Source organism: Rhinolophus hipposideros (assembly GCF_964194185.1).
Source record: "Rhinolophus hipposideros genome assembly, chromosome: 5".
Taxonomy (NCBI): Eukaryota; Metazoa; Chordata; class Mammalia; order Chiroptera; family Rhinolophidae; genus Rhinolophus; species Rhinolophus hipposideros.
The window spans coordinates 78,026,199-78,046,940 of NC_138051.1; the positions used below are offsets into that span (position 1 = coordinate 78,026,199).

General features: G+C 44.3%; 3 protein-coding genes across 6 annotated transcripts in view; 1 reads left to right on the top strand and 2 right to left on the bottom strand.

Annotated features, from left to right (window-relative positions):
• The window catches only part of DNAL1 (dynein axonemal light chain 1), a 29,780-nt gene extending 27,286 nt beyond the window's left edge, over positions 1 to 2,494 (top strand). The window contains exon 8 of one of the 2 annotated variants that reach the window (XM_081049439.1): positions 1,447 to 2,494. In XM_081049439.1, the coding sequence (XP_080905565.1) occupies positions 1,447 to 1,487 (41 nt within the window). In that variant the 3' untranslated portion in view covers positions 1,488 to 2,494. The remainder of the gene's footprint in view (positions 1 to 1,446) is intronic. The other variant, XM_081049440.1, reaches the window with a different exon arrangement.
• Positions 2,495 to 9,064: 6,570 nt separating this feature from the next.
• On the bottom strand, positions 9,065 to 10,120 carry PNMA1 (PNMA family member 1; the record flags this gene model as incomplete). The annotated part of the gene is made up of 1 exon (XM_081048984.1): positions 9,065 to 10,120. One exon carries the CDS (start codon positions 10,118 to 10,120, stop codon positions 9,065 to 9,067), a length of 1,056 nt encoding a protein of 351 aa, XP_080905110.1.
• Positions 10,121 to 11,528: 1,408 nt separating this feature from the next.
• The window catches only part of MIDEAS (mitotic deacetylase associated SANT domain protein), a 65,116-nt gene continuing 55,902 nt past the window's right edge, over positions 11,529 to 20,742 (bottom strand). For 2 of the 3 annotated variants that reach the window (XM_081050152.1, XM_081050151.1), the window contains exons 10-13: positions 18,576 to 18,725; positions 17,155 to 17,367; positions 15,439 to 15,635; positions 11,529 to 15,096 (exon numbers count right to left, since the gene is read on the bottom strand). In XM_081050152.1, the coding sequence (XP_080906278.1) occupies positions 14,925 to 15,096; positions 15,439 to 15,635; positions 17,155 to 17,367; positions 18,576 to 18,725 (732 nt within the window). In that variant the 3' untranslated portion in view covers positions 11,529 to 14,924. The remainder of the gene's footprint in view (positions 15,097 to 15,438; positions 15,636 to 17,154; positions 17,368 to 18,575; positions 18,726 to 20,742) is intronic. The other variant, XM_081050153.1, reaches the window with a different exon arrangement.

Below are 20,742 nucleotides of genomic sequence, written 5' to 3' on the forward strand. Positions count from 1 at the left end.
GCCGGATGGTAAAGTAACTTGGTATAACCCCTTTAGAAAACTGGCATCATCTAAAAAGCTCTACATACATATCCCTTATAACCTAGCAGTTTTTCTCCTAGCTGTGTACCCCAAAAGAAAAGGGTATGTATGTTTAGCAAAAGACATGTATGAGAACATTCATGACAGCACTATTTTAATAGCTATAAATGGGAAAATTTCCAAATGTCCATCAATAATGGAATAAATAAATTATGACATATTCATACAATGGAATATAAAACAGCAGTGAGAATGAATAAACTACACAATATAAATAAATCATACAAACAATGTTGAGCAAAAGAAGTCAGACACAGAGTGTATGTTATATCATTTAATTCATATGAATTTCAACAACAGGCAAAACAACCTGTAGTGTTAGGTATTAGGATAGATTATACCTTTTGTGGTAACTGGAAGGGGGCCTGAGGAGATTTTTGGGGTTCTGATAATGTTCTCTTCCTAATCTGAGTGCTGATTACCAGATGTTTTCACTTTGTGTATGTTTATGGATCTGTACACTTTTTTTGTATTTTGTGTACTTTGTATGTATGCTATACTTCAATAAAACAGTCACCACCATCACCACCCCACCCTCAGCAACTTGATCGTGTGGGGAGTATAGAGAAGAAAAACTGCTCAGTGCCATAAAGAATATAAATGTTCATTTAGGAAGGATCACAGAGGAAGGGGCACTGGAGTTGTTTCTTAATTAAGGGTAGGGTTTAGATGGAAGGAGACTTGGGGAGAGCATTCCAAAAGGGAAAAACTTTGTTAACCAACAGTCCAGTGGTAAGAGTGTGCAAGATGAGTTTGGGAGACAGTGAACTGATCAGTTTAGTTGGAGTGGAAGGTGACAGGCTAAAGAGTTAAGTCTGAATAGTTGACTGGGTAAGATTGTGGGCAGGCTTCAAATGCCAGAGCTCAGAAATGGGTGGGTGGTCGTTGGCCCAGTGAGAGCCTGCAGATGATCTTTGTTATCTATGCTTTGGTTCTTTTTATTTTTCCCCCTGTTTATTCCCAGTGTTTAATACTTGGGAGAATAACATAAAAATTCAGATTTCTGGTAATACTGGGATTGCATATTTTATTGTGAAAAATGAAGAGTGTTTCTTTGTGTTTAACTTACAAAGTTTTTAGTATGTATAGGGCTTTATTTTTCTGCCTGGCACCTGTAGGCAATTTTATTTGCAACTCTGCTTTTGGAGAGCCAAATGTTCATAAGTACTTACATTAATCCATTTGAGAATTCTCCTGAGAGGTTTTTTGATAGTTTGAAATTGAAGAGATTATTTTATGAAATTATTTTTATAATGGCACACTTCACAGCATCTCAGAGCCTCTCAGGTTAACAGGAAATATTTTCATTTAGAATTTTAACAATCCGCTGAGCATGACCATAACTAATTTTCTTTTTCATTTTAGGTACCCCAGTAATTAAAGAGGATGAAGAAGAAGAAAACTAACACCATGCTTTTTGCTTTGTGTTAACTTATTTAAATGTCATAAGAACAATAGATAAGTTTTGTTATAATTGTCTGTTTTAAAGATTCTGTGTGGGGAAAAGGTTCTTAAGATAAAACGAATCTCTGATTCCTATTTTTTTCTTAACCTATTCAGTATTTCTCCCCCCAAATGGTAACACCAACTTTATATGTTGTAGTCCTCTTTTTAGAAACTAAATTTTCAATTTTTGTCTTCAGTCTCAGTTATGTACTGTGTGAGCTCATCTACTGAAACCTTCATAGACCAATCATTTTTAACAACAAAGGAGCAAATGTGGTTCTTCATTCAAGTTTTTTTAGGCCAGGCATTTAAATATATATACTTAACTTTTGAATCTGTAGGCCATCTTTCCTGAAGGTCCATCTCTGTATGACTCAGAAGCACAAACGTGTCATGCCTTTGCTTCCAAAGGCAGCATGGTAATGGGAAGAGTTCCTCGTAGAAATGTAGCAGCAGCTATAGAACCAAGACTCCAAAGACAGTGGAAAAGCTATGGAGGAAAAAGGAAACATTAATATTTTGGAGGCTTTAAGCCCATATTATGTTTACTTATTTGTTTTTCCAAAAATGTGTGTATTGTTAACTGGAATGTAGGTGGTGTGTACACGCGTGGCCACTTAGTCACTGCGTAGTCTGTCGTTCTGTGATCCAGGTCAGTGGTTAAAATGACGGTTACAATTATTCCCTTGACCAATAACTACGGCCGTGTTACTCACGTGAACCTGATCTTCGGCATACTTTTTAGTTTATAGTTCCTTATATAAATAATATATATATATATAAGCAGTAGTTATATTTGAATTCCTAGCCTAAATCTTGGCCATTCTTATATGCCAAAATTTGCCCTGATAACTTTGGTCTGTTGACCCTTACTTTGGGAGAAGTGATTGTTATAAGGGTAGAGAACTTAAAGACTGGATTTGGTACCTTTCAATAAACGAAATTTAGTATTTCAAAATATATATTTTAGAAAACTTCTAAGTTAAACAGCTCTTACATTGAATTATGTAAATGGTCGTAGAGAGAAAAGAGATGTTTCATTATGGGATCCCAGGCAAATGCAATATTTTTGAGGATTGCCTCCTCTGTGAAGCATTTTAGGTGATTTAACCTCAAAGCAATAGTTGGTTGGAGAGCTTCGAATTTATCATATTAAAAAACAAGTCTTTTTGGAAAATGCAAGATATGGTAGTTAGTAACCAGACGAAGTCCATAGGAGGCCGTGACCAAAATCACTAATAGATTGCGGAAAAGTCAGAGGCCCTGTGCCAAGTTGTGCCTAAAGTCCCTCAACCAGAGACTATTGATTCTCCTTTCCCCATTTACTTGTGTAAAATCAGTCAAAGAAGGAAGAGTCATTTTTAAAACGTGATTATAAAAGTAGTCTTGGGTTTCAGAAGTTTTCAGCTATCATTTAAATAGGAATCGTCTGATTTCTCATAGCCACTCTGATCCAAAGGGATCGCTGCTTCGACAATCAACTCTAAATATACAAACAAAAGGAAAAATTAATCCAGCACTATTGTTTAGCTTCCTTTTAGCTCTTCCTTACAGTCTGGTAGGGAGAAATCTTCACTCTGGCTTATCATTCAAAGCCTTTGTGTTGTTTCTTTCGTGAACCATAAGCCGGGAGCTTTCCCCTCGATGATGTTTAGCGCCTAGAAGCTGTGAGGGAAGACAATTCTCTTTACTTGTAGTATGAACTTCATCTAGTAGACAAGCTTGAAACCATCTAGAGCCATATCTAGAAAATGGATCCATTTGCTAGAAGTTACTCTGGAAGTGAATACAATAGGGAATGGATAACTTCATATTGATTTTTTGGTTCGTTTTATAAAATGGCTTACAGTATTGGTGTTTGTTGTTTTGTTTTCTTAATTCTACAGTATAGAAACTAATCTTTTTCTGTTTCTCCTTGTTTCTTAATGTCTTTTAATCACTGGTAGTCCTCAGAGAAATGACAGGTGCTTTTCTGTGTCCATTTCACACACAATTCACATTCAGTTCCACTCACCAAATATTTGATTGACTTCTGTGCATCCTTTCCATGGATTTCAAGCCATAGTCCATGCCATTATAGAATGGAAGATAAGGTGTATGAGGACGTTCAGAATATTTTCTCAAACGATTCCGTAAATCATCCTTTGCTGCAAATTTAGCTGATATTAAATGCCTTTGGTTTATGCTTAGAATGGATTCTCTCCTTGCTTCTGGTTTAAAGCGTCGTGCCAGTTTAGTGGATCATTTAAATTTCTTCTATCCTTGTAATGATGGTAGAGCTCTGGAATCAGTCCAGTATTTTCATCTTTCCACGGGATATATGATTTTAGTCTACCAAGGATTCACTTTTTCTATGTTAGGACTCTAAGCTGATGGCTGTGTTACCTGGTCAGGCTTTGAAAGGTTTTGTGTTCTCTGTTAATAGGAGTTTGTTCCTTTAAATCAGTTTCTCAATCTTGATACTATCAGCATTTTGGGCTCAATAATGTTGTGGGGGGGCTGTCCTGTGTATTATAGGGGGTTTAGCAGTATCTCTGGCTTCTGCTCGCTAGATGCCAGTAGAGCCTTCTCCCCAATTGTAAGAACCAAAAATGTCTTTGTACATTGCCATCTGTCCCCTGGGGCAGAGGGGTGGGAACAAATTTGTCCCCAATTAAGAACCAGTGCTTTATACCAATATTCCTTTTGTCCAGGGCCCATTTATTTTTACTCTGTAGCCGTATGCCACCTGAGTTGTATGAGAGAAGATGATGTATTTAATAATCCTGGATGGAAGGAAATGGTCATTGGTGTTTCCCTCTTTCGTAATGCTCATTTTAATAATTCTCACATAACATTAGAAACTCAGGGCTAGAAGGTTCAACTTACTTTTTTTTTTCCAACTGGGTCTCAATTTTTATTTCTTAGCATTTTGCTTATCTTAGGATAGCGATTATTAACCTACCTCTCTCTCACCATCAATAGAATTCAACTTTATCATAGATTTTGCTTTGCTCTAAAGTTTAACATTTTGAGTATACTCTAGAAAATGGATCATCATTCTCTAAGTGTTCATTCATTGTCCAATCTCAGAATTTTGCAGACTGAAGCAGTCATTAAATACAGAGAAATATTATATAAAATTTGGTAATCATATGTGAAAGTTAGCTGGTGTAGACACTAATTTTGGATATAATTAGAATGTCTGGTTACTGCATCCATTCCACAAATAGAGGTGGTAAAATACACTTAAATGTGGTTCCTGTTTGGAAAGAGAGATTTTGACTTGAATAGATGGTTCTTCTGGTATCTTTTACCAGTGGTCTGAAATACAATAAGGAGGAATAAGAAATTAATCTTAAAAAAAAAAAAAGAATCTTAACTGTTGAGTTGTTCTCAGAATTGGTGATACGTCAGTAGATTTGAAGGTAGTTATCTGTGTGACCCAGATTCTTCCACCTGGGTTTTTTCCTAGGACTAACTGGGAAAAGTGTAGGGCCTAGAAAGGTTGGATTTAATCGTTAACTTAAAAGAATTGGGGGGAAGTGTCAAAACATCTATCACTAGTTAGTGTCTCTAACCACAGTCTGTTAGTTCACAAAGATCTTAAATTGTAAGTAGCGTTACGTAAAGAGAGAAAACTAACTGCTAAACTGAAAGTTATCCTTTACCAGAAATAAATTCCTTTGGCATACATTTTCTGTATTGGGGCTGCTCAATGTGTCTGTAAATAATAAAATATAAAACAAGGTTCAGTGTAGCAGAGATGGTGCTTCTGACACAGCTGACTTGACCATATTCCTCTGTCTTCACTCTAGCATGAGGGTTTTGGGTTTTTTCTTTGTTTTTTGTTAAACCATAAAATAGGTGCAATAAAAATATTTAAGGATATGTTTTTTTAAAAAGTACTGAACTTCAGAAATCCCGCATCTATGTCTCTATTCCGGCCTTTTTATAAACCAATGACTGCAAAGAAGGAAAACATAAAGGAAGAACTAGATGGTCTTGCCTTTATCTGACCTAAGATAAATTTTCACTTAATACTTGTAGAAGTCCTAACTGGAGTCTAGTTAATTTCCCATATTGGGCAAGTTAGGGGGAACCAGCCAACCAAATTATGATCTAGCAAATTTAACAAGGGGGTGGGGGAGAGTAAACTATTTTTCAGTAGAATTGCACTTTAAAATTATGAACTGGATGTTGGTGGAAAGTACTCCCAAAGGGCACATGGGTGACTACCTTGCCTGAATGTGGATATTAGAGAATCCAACTTCAGCCTTGCTCGTTTCAAGCCCACCTGAGCAATAGATGTCTGTTGACGTAATCAGAGTCAGGATTTCCGTTTCCCTACTTGGCGTCATCTTCCATGTTACTGCATTGACAGTCATCCTTGGGGGGGGGGGGTTATATACCAAGTAGAATTCTGTTACTCAGAATAGAAACTTTGTGAGTTATCTTTCCCACATCTAGATTTTTAAAATTAATTTAGATGTTGGCTAAATGAAGTTGTGGCTAATGTTAGGAGGGTGGGAAGTTGTTTGCTTCTTTGATCAGCAGGGTACCTGCCTCTGAGGTGCTATTGCCTGGAGGGGTCAGTCCCATCAAAGAACTGGGGAGTTGCTAGCTGTAGAGAATATATATATACGTTGCTAGCTACTTCTCCCAGAGTCAGTCGGGAACATGAGCATCATTCCAGAATCTTTGGCTTCTAGAACCAACTCCATCCTGAAGAACATTTTAACATCTATTAATACTTTGGTAATAATCTTTTATATGCAGGAATTTTGTAGCATGCTTTGTGACTAAACTTGTTAAATTATTTAGAAATGTTGAGTTTCTGAATGTTATTTTGTGAGACTTGTTTTAAAATAGTAATAAATTGTGTTATTTTATAAAAAATGTAATTTGTGTCTTTTTTGGTTACATGACCATTGGTTTTTAGCTAATACAGAGCAACTATGTGAATTTCGAATATTCAATTAGGAAGACATTCAGTCTTTGAATTACATATTCCACTCTTGTTTGAGAGAGATACTCATTTCTTTAAGCTTTTTTTTTTCCCCCAGTGATTTACTACTAATGATAATTTCCTTTCCTAGGTTTGTAAGTCTTCCCCAGAAGTTTTCTGGGCATTTCAAAACGATTAGGATCCTGGAAAGAGTGCTTCCAGGGACAGCAAGTTACTATTGCACTTCACTATTCCTAGTTCTCTTCTCACTTCCAGAAGTGTAGAAAGTTAAGGTTGGCTGATAGGCCCTTGGTTTGTGGTCTGGAATAACCTGGTGTTGACCAGCTCCCTTTTGATACACAGGAAGCAAGTAGAACTGAGCAACAGCAATAACATTACACATTTTCCCAGCACATATTCTGTGCCAAATGTAATTTTGGTCACAGAATGGGACTGTACTGCAGTTTCTACTTCATTTCACAGTTCTTTGGTTGTAAAGATATGTTTCTTGCTGCGGTCCTCCTTTATAAAGAAAGATTTTAATTTTTGAGCGTATAAAGAGAAAACCTTAATTCCAATCATAAATAGCTCATTATTTTTAGTTCCTTGTTTTCTAGAGCAAAGGATAGACATCTAGAATCCTGACTTTGTTTTATACCATATATATTGTGTATGTGGACATATACACTTGTTATATATAATAAAAGAGGTGATGACCCTCTCCCCTAAAATGCAATCGACTCTGTTGCTACAAAAAGGTATATCACTCGGGGCAAACAGGATGCCCATAACACATTGGGTGAAAAAAATGAAGAACCCATTATTTGTTTTTGTTATGTGTGTATGTATGTAGAGTGGGAGTGTACATATGTGGTGGCTGGTTGGGGTGTGTGTGTAGAAATGGGAATGTATGATGGGGTGGGAGACTGTGGTGTAGTGTATGTGTGTCGTGGGAAGAGGGAGTATCCTTATGATGGAGTGTTGTAGGGAAGTGGGAGTGTGAAAATAAGATTGTAAGAGCTGAGCGGAGTGTGTGTATACACACATAATGGGGGGTGGCATTGGAAGGGGAAGCTGTGTGAATGGGAGAGGGTGAATGAGGACATGTTTGTGGGGACAATGAAAATTTGCGTATCTGTTGTGGGGGTCAAATATGTAGAAGTGTGTTGAGAGAAGTAAGGAACAGACATGGGAAGTGAGGACATCAGTGAGTGTATAGACAAATGTTAGAACATATACCAATATTAGCCTTTATAAATAAAAATTTTACCTTATGATTGTTACAATAGGTTAGCCATAATTTTAAAGCCATGTTACTAGGAGAAAACCCCACTGAATGCTATGTTCATGTAATCACTTCTGGATTTAGTAGGATCTCAAAAAATGGACATCTTTAGTCACTGAATCTCTGCAGCCAAATAAGCATATTTTTAAGCCTTTTCCTTTTTATATCCTCAATATAAAATGGCTGCTGTAAAACTGAGACCTTCATTTTACACAAGTATGAAGTTATTATTCCTGCAGCAAAACATTAACTGTAAATGGATTTAAAGGGGAGAAAGAGCATTGATATATAACCTCCTAAATGCCGTTGTAGGATTTCCTAACATTTTATAGGTTAATATTTATTTATATCTACTGAGCCTCCTAACATTTGCCTTGTAGAAAACAAGCAAAAATAGAATACATTAAAAGGTACTGCAGTTTAAATTTACATAGTATTTATTATATAAAGCTTAAAGATAAAATAACACGTTCGATTTTTTTTAGTGACATGGAGAAGTCTGAAAAAAGAATTCAGACTTTAATTGAACTGAAATTTTTATAAATCAGAAAAACAAAACAATACAATTTTTAAAATATTTTTATTCATATACATGTATTTGATAACTTCAAATTTAGAACACCATCAGCATGAATAAGAACTAGTCAATGACAAAGATTTGAACTGGATACTCTAGCTGGTTCATAGTAACCTCCCCATGCGATTTATATCTGTCTCTTGTACAGTGAAAACTTCTAATTTACACAGCTCTATAACTGCAGTATTTTTCTAACACCCCATTTTGTAGTCTCAGAACACTTTTCAATTACACTGTTCCAGATGTTTAAAGATGAAAAATAATTAGCACTGTAAAGTGGAATGATAACATCTAATTAATTCACATTTTTCCCATTAATATAAATCAGGAACAATTTACAGTAAGCACAAAAACCATTCACGATATTAGTAACAATAGTCCATATTTTCACCGAACACTTCTTGTGTTAGCCAGGCTCTGGGCCAAACATCTGAACATGCAATTTCACATGGAAGTATCTCGATAAGAAGTGTCACAAGTTCACATGTTTTTCACAATGAATGATGATGCCGCGATGACAGCTTGCACTGAGCTCTCGGGTCCCGCATTTTACCGGGCATTTAGCTAGGACTCACTTGCGGCAGCTCAAGGTGCTCGCTTGCATGAGTTTACTAATGTTAGCATGAATACGCAGACCCGACTCCCCCCCCAGAAAACAGGACTTGACTAAGACACGCGTAAAAGATAGCACAGACACGACTAAAGCAGCTGTGATCTAGGTCTGCACTACGGCTCGGGGTCCCGGGACTCAGAAGTGCCCCTCTAGGCCTAACTGCAGGAGGGCGGCCTCAGCCTCCTCCTCCTCCTCTTTAGCTTCCTCCTCGCGGATCTGCACCAGCAACTGGAAGAGGTTCGGAGCTGGCCCTTCCGCAGCCCCAGTCAGCCACAGCTGCCTTCGGATGGCCCCGCTGTGGTTGGCCCCGGCAATGACCTGCTCCAGGCGGGCCTGGTTGACGTTATCTTTATCTATGGCCCCTTTCTCCACCACCTTCTGCAGCAGAGGCTCCAGACGAATGACGTAAGCCGATAACTTTTCTCCTGGGTTCTGGTAAGTATTCAGAAATCTGACCTGCGCATCCCGAGAGCTCTCGACGCTTCCAAAAACCTGCTCAAGCGCCTTCAGGCATTCGGCGGTGGTTATCGCAGGGTTGTTAGTCTTGAGGATGCGGATGACATCAGCGGCAGGGCCCCTAAGACTCTCCATCAGTCGCCGTCTCTTTTCCACATCAGACACCTGCCACTCCTCTATGACCTCGTTGGTGTGCTCCAGCCAGGGATCAAAGGTCTCCTCCCCAGGCCCCGGGATGTCCCTCCCCGAGAACAGCGTCAGCTTCTTGTACCATATGGACTCTACAAGAGGCTGAATAACATTATCCAAAATATAGTTCAGCATCTCTGCTGGCATATCTGGGCCTGGGGCCGGAGCAGGATTCTGAAACCCAAGGACACGGGCAACATCTTGCACGGTCCACCCCTCTCTCGCTAGGAAGAGGTGCAACCTTTCTAAAAATTCAGCATCGGAAGTCGGGGGCTTAAAGACCACTTTCCAGACCCCTCCTTTACCTGGCATCTCCCTGGGGATGGCCGCGTAATCGACAGCGCCCGTGAGCTCTAACAAGGCTGCTTTCGCATTCTCTTCCCTCCAGAACATTCTCCCAAGCACTCGATAGGGCACCTGGGGCATCGCGGCCCGGAGGGTCTCTTCGATTTCAGCCTCGTCACAGTTCACTGGGATCCCCCACACCAGCAGGGCTCTCTGGGCGTTCACATCCATCCCCCTGCACCAGTCTTCCAACAGCGTCATCGCCATTTTCCCAACTACCAAGAGCCCAATCCTACAAGTACGGTTTAGACTGTGGCTCCCTGTGCTCTAGGGCTTCGGACAACAGCAGACACTCCCCTGTCACCCAATAAGCTTCAGGCAGTCACAATCAGCCAACGACACCAGAGTCCCGCTCTCGTCCTTCCGCGGGCCCGGAAAGTCGGTGGTCGGCGCGTGCTCGCAGCAAAGCCCCTGGAATGGACGCTCAGTCACGCGGCCGCGGCCATCTTGCGTCTCGGGTCGGGGTCCGCGGCCCGGGTCCTCCACCTGCACGTGCGGTGTCGCGCTGCACGGAAAGGCCTGGAGCCAGGGCGGGCGGCGGGGGCTGAAGCCGTCGGGCTGGAGAGGCCCGGGGTGTGGTCGCGGGGCTGTGGCCGCTCCTCTAGGCCGCCCGGGCGCGCGGGGCAGTCGCCGCTGCGGGAGTGGGTCGCGCCGGCGTTCGCGACCAGAGCCGGGCCTCCAGTCGGCTCAGGGGCGGCTGCTCTGCAGATGAGGGGCTGCCGCTCCTGGAGGGACACTGTCCCGTGGTCGCGGCGGCGGCGGCAGGGTCAGTCCGAGAGCGGCTTCTTCGCGGGTGCAGGGGTCCCTCTGGGCGGCGAGGACAGCCGAGGACCGAGGACACACGCACCGAGGCGCAGGCTGCCCCCAAGTCGGACCCGCAGCCAGCCGAGCAGACACTGCGGCAGTGGAAGGCGGGGCCGCCCGGCGAGTGGCTTCCTCCCGCTCCGCCCCCGCGGCCCAGCCAGCTCCTGTGTAGCCATGGCAACGGTGGCCCAGACGACGCGAGATCCGCGCGCTCCGGCGGCCAGTGCGGTCGAGCGGTTGCCATGGTGCCAGCCAGGGGCTGCAGGCACTGGTTTCTCTGATGGCGCATTGCCTTTTTCATATTTTCCAGATTTTTTTTTTTTTTCAGAGCACCGTGTTTAAGATAGTGATATACTTCTGGAGTGGATTTAAGATGATACTGTTGAAAATGCATCCGTCAAAGCAGGCTTGTCTACTCAGGTCGTTCGTACAGGCAATGCTACATATGAAAACACTCTTCAGCCCCCAGGCTTCCCTGTGCCACCTGATCGCATCTGCTCCCTCCATATTTCATCCCAATGAAATGAAAATGTTGGAAATGTGACATTTACATGTCTTTTTGTGAGACACTGGGTTGAGACTTGTCTAACATTTTGTAAAAAAATCTATGTCAATTTAGTAATTTCTATGGCCAGGAAAACGCTAATGTGTTAATTTCCAGTCCTGGCATCATTGACAATGGGCTGATAAAATAGAATCCTTATCGTTCAAATATGTCGAGTAATCCTCTGCAAGCAAAACAAGGCCTATTTACGTCAATCCCAGATGGTGAAAATCTCCCCAAAAGAACACATCATTCAACTCTGAATTTTTAAAACCTTATGTAATAAAAGGTTTAAAGATACAGAACATTCAAAAGTAAATAAGTTACATAGGTACATTACAATCACATCAGCAAGATTTTCTTTAGTGTATTAATTTTTTTATATAAAAAGCACACAAAAAATAAAATCTTCCGTCTGGTCTATCACAACTGTACAGCAAGAGGTAATATTTATATATATATATGTACACTATTTTAACATGTAACAGTCTTTTTTAAAAAGGGTGCCACAGGCAGCAAACACACAAAAGGCAGTGTCTGTTCATTTTTTTCCAAAATAAAAGGAATATACTTATTTATATGCTATTAAAATATTTGTACAATAATTACAGACTGTCAAAGCTGTTCCTGTGCTCTGTTCCCTCCAACAAGGCCTTCAATTTAGAGACAAATGAGGAAAAGGTGAAACAGCTGCAAATTGTTAGAGGCAAATATTAACACAGCAAAATATGTGGAGGACATACAATTGTTTTATAAAAATATGTATACTTCCTGTAAACCTAAGGAGTTAGGCTTGCCAGTCTGGTAATAAATACCATTCGAGAAAAGTGAGCCCCAGTAAAAACATTTAAATAGCTGGGGCTTGAGTATGTATTGTATTCCTCCTTCATCTTAGCATCTGGCACATGAGAAGAAAGAGGTTAGGTCACTGAGGCAGTTAAATATAGGGGATACCTTTAGACATAAGCAGCACACGACCTCTGTGCCAGGGGTGGGGATGGGGTGGCAGAAGGGATGGGTGTGTACATTATCCGTGAGGGGGGCTGCTGAAGGCATGGAGGACAGTGCTGAAGCACTATCTCCTTGGGTGGGTAAGAGACCTCAGAAATGGTCTGGAACACAGGCACTAAGTTAGTTTCATGCCCTTAACTGAGTGCAGATGGAGGCTGGGAGATGGCTATGTGAGATGGTGTGGGGAGGACATTATAAAGCTGGAGATGTTTCGTCATTTCACTCTTAAAGCAAAGAGCTCTGAATAGAAGAAGAAACAAAAGATGAGCCTAATATGTTCACAGGGAGAAAGCACCATAAAAGATACACCGATGCCAGCTGCTTTGGCTGCACCTACAATTGACAGGTGACTTGCCACAACTGCATTTGCCCTCTAAACATTTTTAACTTCCACACTGCATTCTAGATATACGTCTGTCCTGGAACATGAACCCTTCTAAAATACGGTGGCTGGTGGGATTTACACAGAGAGGTGTCATCTTGATGGACTCCACCTACATTCACCTGGTCTGGTCTCCTATGAGCTTAGAAAAGGAGAATCACTCTAGACAAAGGAGGTTTCTGTTACATGTTCATAAAGGGGCCTGAAACTGAACACAATTTAAATAGAAAAAACCTTGGGAAACATAAGTAGCACTTTGGGGCAAAGCTGTGAAGGCACTCAGATTACACAAGTGATTTAGAAGAGAGCCTAAATTTGCTACCTTTCTGTTTTCTGGAGTGTATACCAGATTTTTGCAATCTTGGGGTACTGAACTTAACGAGCTTATGGAGGAAATTAACTGGGTTAGAATTTTGTTGCTCTCATAGCTGGGGTCCTGTAGGACCATATTAATGCATTAAATGAATGCTGAAAAATACCTGATAGTGCATAGTTTAGAAACAAAACACCCTTCCCACTCCCAGCTACCAACATGATGCCTTTAAGCTCTCTCGAAAGGAGTAGCAGAATGAATACTTTTTAGCTCCTTCCTAACAGGTTGACTTGTCATATATCCACTTGCATTCACTTAGAAGTTCTTTTACACAACTAAAATTGAGTAACAAGATCAGAAAAATAACTCAGCCCTCCTGTGGGACTGGCAAGGGAAGGGGCCTCCAAAACCTTCCAGCCGTTTCACTTCAGTGATTCCATGCCAAATATGGCTACTTCAAGCCAAAAACAAAACCAGAATTCTGGCTTCTAGCCATCCCCCCGGCAATTTGAAAGTACAAAGAGGTAGCAACAAGAACTGCCTTTGATCTCCCTTGCTCCTCCTAGTCTGTATGTGGCTTTGGTGACACCTTCCACCTTCCCATCCTTTCAGTGCTACTATCATCCTACTGGCAAGAAGTTCCAGAGCAACAAGGTAAGGGACCTTAGGATCTTGGGAATGGGGGGCTGGGTGGGGGGAGATGACAAGAAGGTGCCTTGTTTTGGGATAAATGCACTTGAGCCTCTGAAAAGCAGGAGGCCCCTGGTCCCTGAGAGGATGTTAAAAATTAAATATTAAGAATAAATAAATAGCTCCCAAATGACCCAAGTCAAGAAATGAAGGCTCCTATCCAATCGGGTTAGGAGACCACCCCCTCCCAGGGAAGGATCCAGAAATCTCCAGCATGTAGGACTGGGGACTGGGCTGTGGCTATCAGCAGAGACCATGTGGGGTGGGGTTAGGTGACAGTTGCCAAGGGCAGGACAGAAGCAGGCAGGGAACTTGCACCAAGGAGGGGCAGGCTGGGCCTAGGCTAAGCTCCCTTAGCAGCTTCCAGGGCCCAAACTATTTGGCAAAACGGTGGGAAGTAGGAAGATCCAAGGCTCATCAAAAGCTCCCTCAGGCCTAGCCCTGGAGCTTCCATCCTCAGCAGTTTCCTTACCTCCAGCAGGCTGAGAGCTTGGACAGGGACATTGGCCCTTTCTGCAAACATCACAGAAAACTTTCCAGCCTCAGCAGGCTATTAGCAAGCAGAAAAGGGATAGGTACCTGTCCTTAGTCTCTCTCCCTCCATGAATTCTGGTAACTTCCCTCCCAGGGAGAAGGTGGCCTCTTTGAGGACAGGATCACTGGAGCAGCTCAGGCCTGGACATTGTCATGTAGGGGACAGCACAGGTGCCAGGCTGAGCTTCCTCTCAGATATGGCCACCACAATCCTTCCAAGGGAGTCCCTTTTTCCAGGGCTTGGGGCAGGGCATTTGAGGTCCTCTGGAGCAGGGGAATAACGCTGCAAAGGGGGATGGTGAGCTTGTGCTTGGCATTCCATGGTGACCAAAGGGAGCAGGGGAACAAAAAGGGAAGAGACTGCACTGCAGCAGGGGTCCCAGTGTAAGAGGCAGCGGTGGCAGCAGCTGGAGCCCCTCCCAGAGGGCAGCCCCAGTGGGCAGGGATTCTCATAGTTCCAGGAAAAAAGAGGACAACTTCTGACAGACCGAATGCACAGAGAACTGGATCCTGCAGCCCTTAACACTGCTCCTGGGGCCTTTATAAATAAAAGAGCTGTTTATTTTATTGTCTTATTTGTTTTTCAGAGAAAAGTCCAGGTGATCTCTCCTCTCTGTCTGGAGATTCCAGGGCGCTTGCAGGCGTTTTGGCAGGCTGGTACAGGGAGGGCCAGCCCCTCAGGGGGAAGGGCCGGTCCTGGGCCTTCCAGCGGAGCCTTCCTTCCTTGTCAGCCCCTCTCGCCCAAGCTCTCCTCCCGCAGGGCAGGCTGGTGGGGGGAGGCAGCAGCTGCAGCCGCAGCGGCGGCCTCTTTCTCCCTCTGCCTCAGAGCAGCGGCCTTCTTCTCCTGTTCTGCATGGCTCTTCATGTGCGCACTGCGGCTCTTCACCTTGTAAAACACCCTGCAGGCAGGCAGGAGAGGCTCATGTAAGAGGTCTGTCCCCACCCACCTGGGACCACCAGGCTAGGGGATGTACATGTGTTGGAGGGTCCCTGGCCCTTCCTGACTCGCTGCCCACCACGTGGTTCACCCCCACCCTCCAACTATGGGTTGCTGTGCAGTGCCATTATCTCTCTTCTAAAAGCTGCCAAGCAACATCACTGCCCTAGAAACCCTCTGAGCCAATCAGAAGGCAAGGCGAAAGCTCGGACTACCTCCTCCTTCTCCCCACAACAAAGTCTACCCGACCCCCAACCGAGCCCACCCTGCTAGGTCCCCTTGGTGACAAGGCCTGCCATCTTACCTGCCACATTTTTTACAAGGAAAAGTGTTCTCCTGATTTTGGGTCTTATTAAATGCCTCTGCTTTTTTCTTCTTCTCTGTAAAAGGTAGTGCCCTTCGCGACTTCCCTGCGCCCTCCCTTGGCTTCTCTGACGCCTGGCCACCAGCAGACCCAGGGGCATTGGACTCATGGCTTCGGAGGATGAGGATGTCATTGGCCTGGAGAGAATCAAACAAGGAGAAGTTGAGAGATTTAGGGAAGGACGGGATCCTGAATTCTGGAATCTCAGGGAACAGAGGACTCCTACAGGTCACACACTCCTGCCAAATGTTCCCCTAGTATCCTCTGGAGTCCTTCAAGCCATGCGGCACTCAGTCCCTTTTCTGCAGCACATTCCACGTTTGGCCAGCTCTATCTTTACACAGCTGTTACATTAACCCTGCAGTATAGCCCTAGCTGCCATAGGACTTCTCAATGGTGTCTCAATTAACGGCGCATGTATTCATGTTTTCAGTCATTTGGTCCATTCGTGACTTCATTCATATACGAGATTTGAGTCTGTGTGATGTGCTAGGTGCTGGGGACACAGAAGTGACAGACAGGAGCTCCTGCCCTCGGAAAGCTTGCAGTCTAGTGGAAGTGACAGATGTGCAGACAGCTACCTCATGACAACATGAGCCACCAGGGGAAACACCAAGCAGGTGCCAGAGAGCAGAGGACACCTGGTGCTGACCTGGAGAAGTGCTGCTCAGGGTGTGCAAAACATGGGCCTCGGGTGAGGGGAGCCCCAGATGGCCATGAGAAGTCGTAAGTATAGGCACTGGGTGGGCCCTACAGGAATGTGTTCCCAAAGGTCAGCAGTACTCGACTGAGTGTACATGGAACACAACTCTAAGAGAAGGAGCACAGCCAAGGCTCAGAAGGGAGCCAACAGCACTGTGCCTCCAGTTTGGGGGGGTTCCTGCAAGCATAAGCGTGCAACACCGAAATGAAAAGACTCTCGTCGTAGTTCCCCAACAGACCCTTCCCATCCCAATCCCTCTCTTGGGGGACCCCTCCCTGACAAGGACCAGCTCTGGCCAGATGTCTTGCTTCTTGGCCTATGATGCTTGGACAAGTGCTTGCTGCTTGGACAAGCACTGCACCAGGAGGTTCTGGGGTGGAAGCTCAGGCAAGTCACTTAGTGTCTCTGAACCCAGTTTCCTCCATCTGCAAAGTGATGGTTAACACCTTCTGGGGTTATTATGAAGAAGTAACGAGATAATGCAGAGAAAGCACTTAGCAGAGAACATGCATGAGGGGCCATTGTTGTTATTCCCATGACTCAGTTTCTGGCATTCTTGTCAGGGACACAGCTCTCTTAGGGGAGCCCTGGCTGAGCTACAACTCATGAATCCTTCCAATATCACACCCACTTCTGGGTTTTCACAAAGACGTTTCTCCCTGAGTCTCAGATACAGAAGCAGTAGAGTGTAAAAATTAATAGCAGGCGCTAGAGTCAGCTGTCTGACGTTGGGCCTCAATTTCCTCATCTGTAAAATAGGAGTAATGGCAATAACCACCACATAGGGTTCTGAGGATTAAACGAGCTCACAGCGTAAGGTGCTCAGTACATTTCCTGCTATTATGATCATGACGACCAAAGCCACATTCCTGCTCTGTCCTCCCCCCACACCCACAGGCCCAGCTCCACACCTCCTCCTGGCCCTGGGCTCCCCCAGTGGAGGTCACACTTACCGACTCATTGGCCTGTAGTGTCTGTGTGGCTTTGACAGCCGCTGCCCGCCGGCTTCGCTCTCGCCCCTCTTCCTGTTCCCCCTTCTCCTGGATCTCTGGCACTTCCTCCTCCCCCTCCTTCCTGGTCTCCTTTACTTCCCTCTTGGGCTCCAGCCTCTCATCACTTGGGGACTCTCTTCTGGAAGGAGGCACCCTGGGGAACTTCTGGGAAGTCTACAGGGGACAAGAACAAGGGCAGTGAGCCTAGAGCTCAGTCAGGCAGCCACAGTGCACCAATTCTGACCCAGCCAGGGCGTCACTTGCCCCTGTTTGTCCTGCTTTCCTGGCCTGGCCCAGCGTAGCCCCCTGTGCTATGACTCTATACTCTCCCTCTGCTAGTCTGCCTGGGAAAGAAGAGAGAGGCTTGAGCCCTGGGAGCCCTCAGGACGAGGCTGAGCACTTCAGATTAAGCCAGGAGCAGGGAGGGAGAATGCCAGTCCCTCCCCCCAGGCTACCTGTCCTCTTGGATATGTTCAAGAGACTCATTCTTGGGCAGGGTGGAGCCAGCTGGCAGCCTGGAGCTCCAATTCTAAACTATCTTTGTAATGTTCTCTGTATCTCCTCCCCCTTCCCAGCTGCAAAATTAGGGAGCAAATCACTCCCCATCTTAGACCATGTCACCAAGTGTGGACTTGTAACCCCAAGACGTTAGGTGGATACATGCAAACAGAATTAAATAATATTCTCTTTTAAATTCTCTTCCAATTTTGATTATGTCAAGGACAAAGTCTTGAGTTGGTGTTAATGTGTCTTTTATATTTCTCTTGATTTAAAGAGCGGTCAGGCCTCAGTCAGAGTCTTGGCAGGTAATTGTATCTAGCTAGAATTTAATAACATTGTTTGGCTTTCATACACTATATTTATTTTTACCAGTTCTTTCCCTGGCAAGCAATCCTGGGTTTGTGTGTGTGTGTGATTGTGATATAAAGCTTCCCTTTAGAGTAAAAAATGCGTTGATTTAAAGAATATTCAGTAACAGCACAAGGGGTAGGTGGACATGACAGAAATAGTAATGGTGACATGTGGTAGGATGCACATGTAACAGAATTCTTAAAAGTGATACAAGAATGACTAAAGTTTGGGAAACAGTGTTAGAGGTCTGCTATGAGGGGACAATGACGTGAGTTCAAATACTGTGGGAAGTTTCCCCCAAGTTCTACATCAACACAATGTATTATTACTATGACACCAGCCAATAGAGAGGGGACCCAAAGGTCCAGGGCCAGTGCCTAGGACGTCAGCCCCTTGGGACTGTTAGGGACACTGCCTTCCTCTCTTTGCCCTCCAGGGACTCCTGCAGGGCTCAGCCTGCAGCTCCCAGCTCAGCCCTGGACCTGTACTCAGCCCAGGTTCTCAGCAGCTGAGGCGGGGACGGGAGTTACCTTAATATCCACTTCTACCTCCTCCTGGGCTGACTTCTCATCGCTTGCGTCCACATCCCCGAAGGTGAGCGTCCCATTGCGGCCAATTTTCACCTGCTTCTTGTAGGTGTAGTAGAACTCCACGCACTGGGCCACAGTCTTCGTCTGGATCTGGTTTGAAGCCAAAACTGAGGTCAGAGTTCCTGGTTCAGCCTTTCTCATCCCTGCATGTCGCCCCTTAATCTTAGCAAATACTAAACCCAGTCAACCCCCAAAATAGAAGCATTTCTCCAACACCTGCTCTGCACAAACTACTGACCAATTCAATTAACCAATGCTTCAGCCTTTTTTTTCTTTTTAAGCTAAAAAAGACAACAGGGAACCTCTGGAGAGATTTGAACATGGATTGCGTAGTCGAGAGTATTACTGTATCAGTTTAAATTTCTTGGGTGATACTGGTAACTAGTCTTGTGGGAGAATATCCTTGTTTTTAGGAGATATTTAGGTCAAGTGTCATGGTGTCTATAACTTACTTTTCATGATTAGTTAAAACAGAGAGAGAATAGGTGTGTGTTTAAGTTTATATAGAGACAGGAAGAAAGCCAATGTGGCAAATGTTAACAATTGGTAAATCTAAGTGAGGGGTATACACGTGTTCATTATACTATTTTCTTTCCATTTTTCTGTAAGTTTGAAGTTTTCCAAAATAAAAAGTTAAAGGGGAAAAAAGCCTGGGTACCACCCACATTCAAAGCCAGGATAAACCTGGCAACACAGACTCCCTTCATCAATTTGGACAAATAATTTCATTCCTCTCCAGGGAACAGTGACTGACAAATGAGGACAGAGAAATGTCAAACTGTCCTATGTTGGGGAAGAACTCGAGGGAGACGAAAAAGAAAGCCCTGGAAAACCTGAAGAGGAAGCAGGAGGCCCTAGTCGTGTTCCTAACTCTACTACTAAAGAGCTGTGTGGCCTCACACAAGTCTCTTCGTGTGTAAATAGCGAGTGGGGTGAAACTAGATGAGCTCCAAGGGCCTCCCAAGCTCTGAAATCCTACCTAGTCCTCCCATTTCACAAATCTGTTTGGCTCCCGGGTTTCATTTCTGGACTACTTTTCCACACGCACAGAAGCTGTTTCCTCTGACTCGCCCTATTCCTCTAGGCTCCCAGACTGCTCGGCCAACTGCTGGGCAGTAGTGGGAGCTGGGAGGTCCTGTCCACAGAGCCCAAGGGGTCAGTGAAGGTCCTCTGGGACTGAGGAGGACACAGACATGCTCCATCTCACAGGAACGGCCAAATCACAAATTGATTAATTAGAGCCCATTTGCACTTTTACTATCAATTTTCTCTGATCATCTGTTTGACTAACTAATGGCCTGTTCTTTTCATTAAGGCATTCGGAGCACCTCAGTGAATTTCACAGGCATGTACTTCCCAGCAATACTGCCCAATCAAGAGCCCAACAAATGTCTGTCCTCACAACAGGCCCTCGGAGAATTCACCAGCACTCTGTCCAGTCCCCAGAGGTGTCCTTGGCACAATCTACAATCCCAGGAGGAAAGAGCACATTCTTACGAGCCCTTTCCCCTCAGTGGTCCCCACAGCTCACGCTCCCCACAGGCCAGATTTTGCAAGACAGGGCTGGTGGAAAGACGCAAGTCCTCAGATTAGCAAAGCAATGTACTCTCCCAGAAGAACATGGGAAGAGGACAAGATAAATCTAGGAAAACGAGGCTGGGGCCTGAAATACTAGAAAGAAGCCCTGGGTTTGATAAGAAGTGGGCAGAGGCCCCTGCCAGGTCAGTGACACTGGTTTTTTGGCTCTCAGTTCTTCTCATCTTAGGGTGAGCTCTCCTCCTACATACTGATTGTGGGCCTTGATGTACTCCAGCCCGAGGGAATGGCTCACGTCTGTCTTCTTGCTCTCCCTTAGGCACGTCACTACTTTACATTTGACATCACTGTGTCTGATTCAAGCCTCCTCTGGATGGAGACCCCCCGAGCGTGGCCACACTACCGTAGGGTGAGGGAAAGGCGCTTAGAACCAAGGGGGGGAAAGTCCTGATCTCTTTTCCTTCTTGTTTTGTTTAGAAAATTGTCTCTGAGGCTACCTAGCGGCACTTCCCTAACTGCTTCTTAAGAGGACTTGGTAAGCGACTGAAGGCCCCCACTGGCAGAGGGAGCC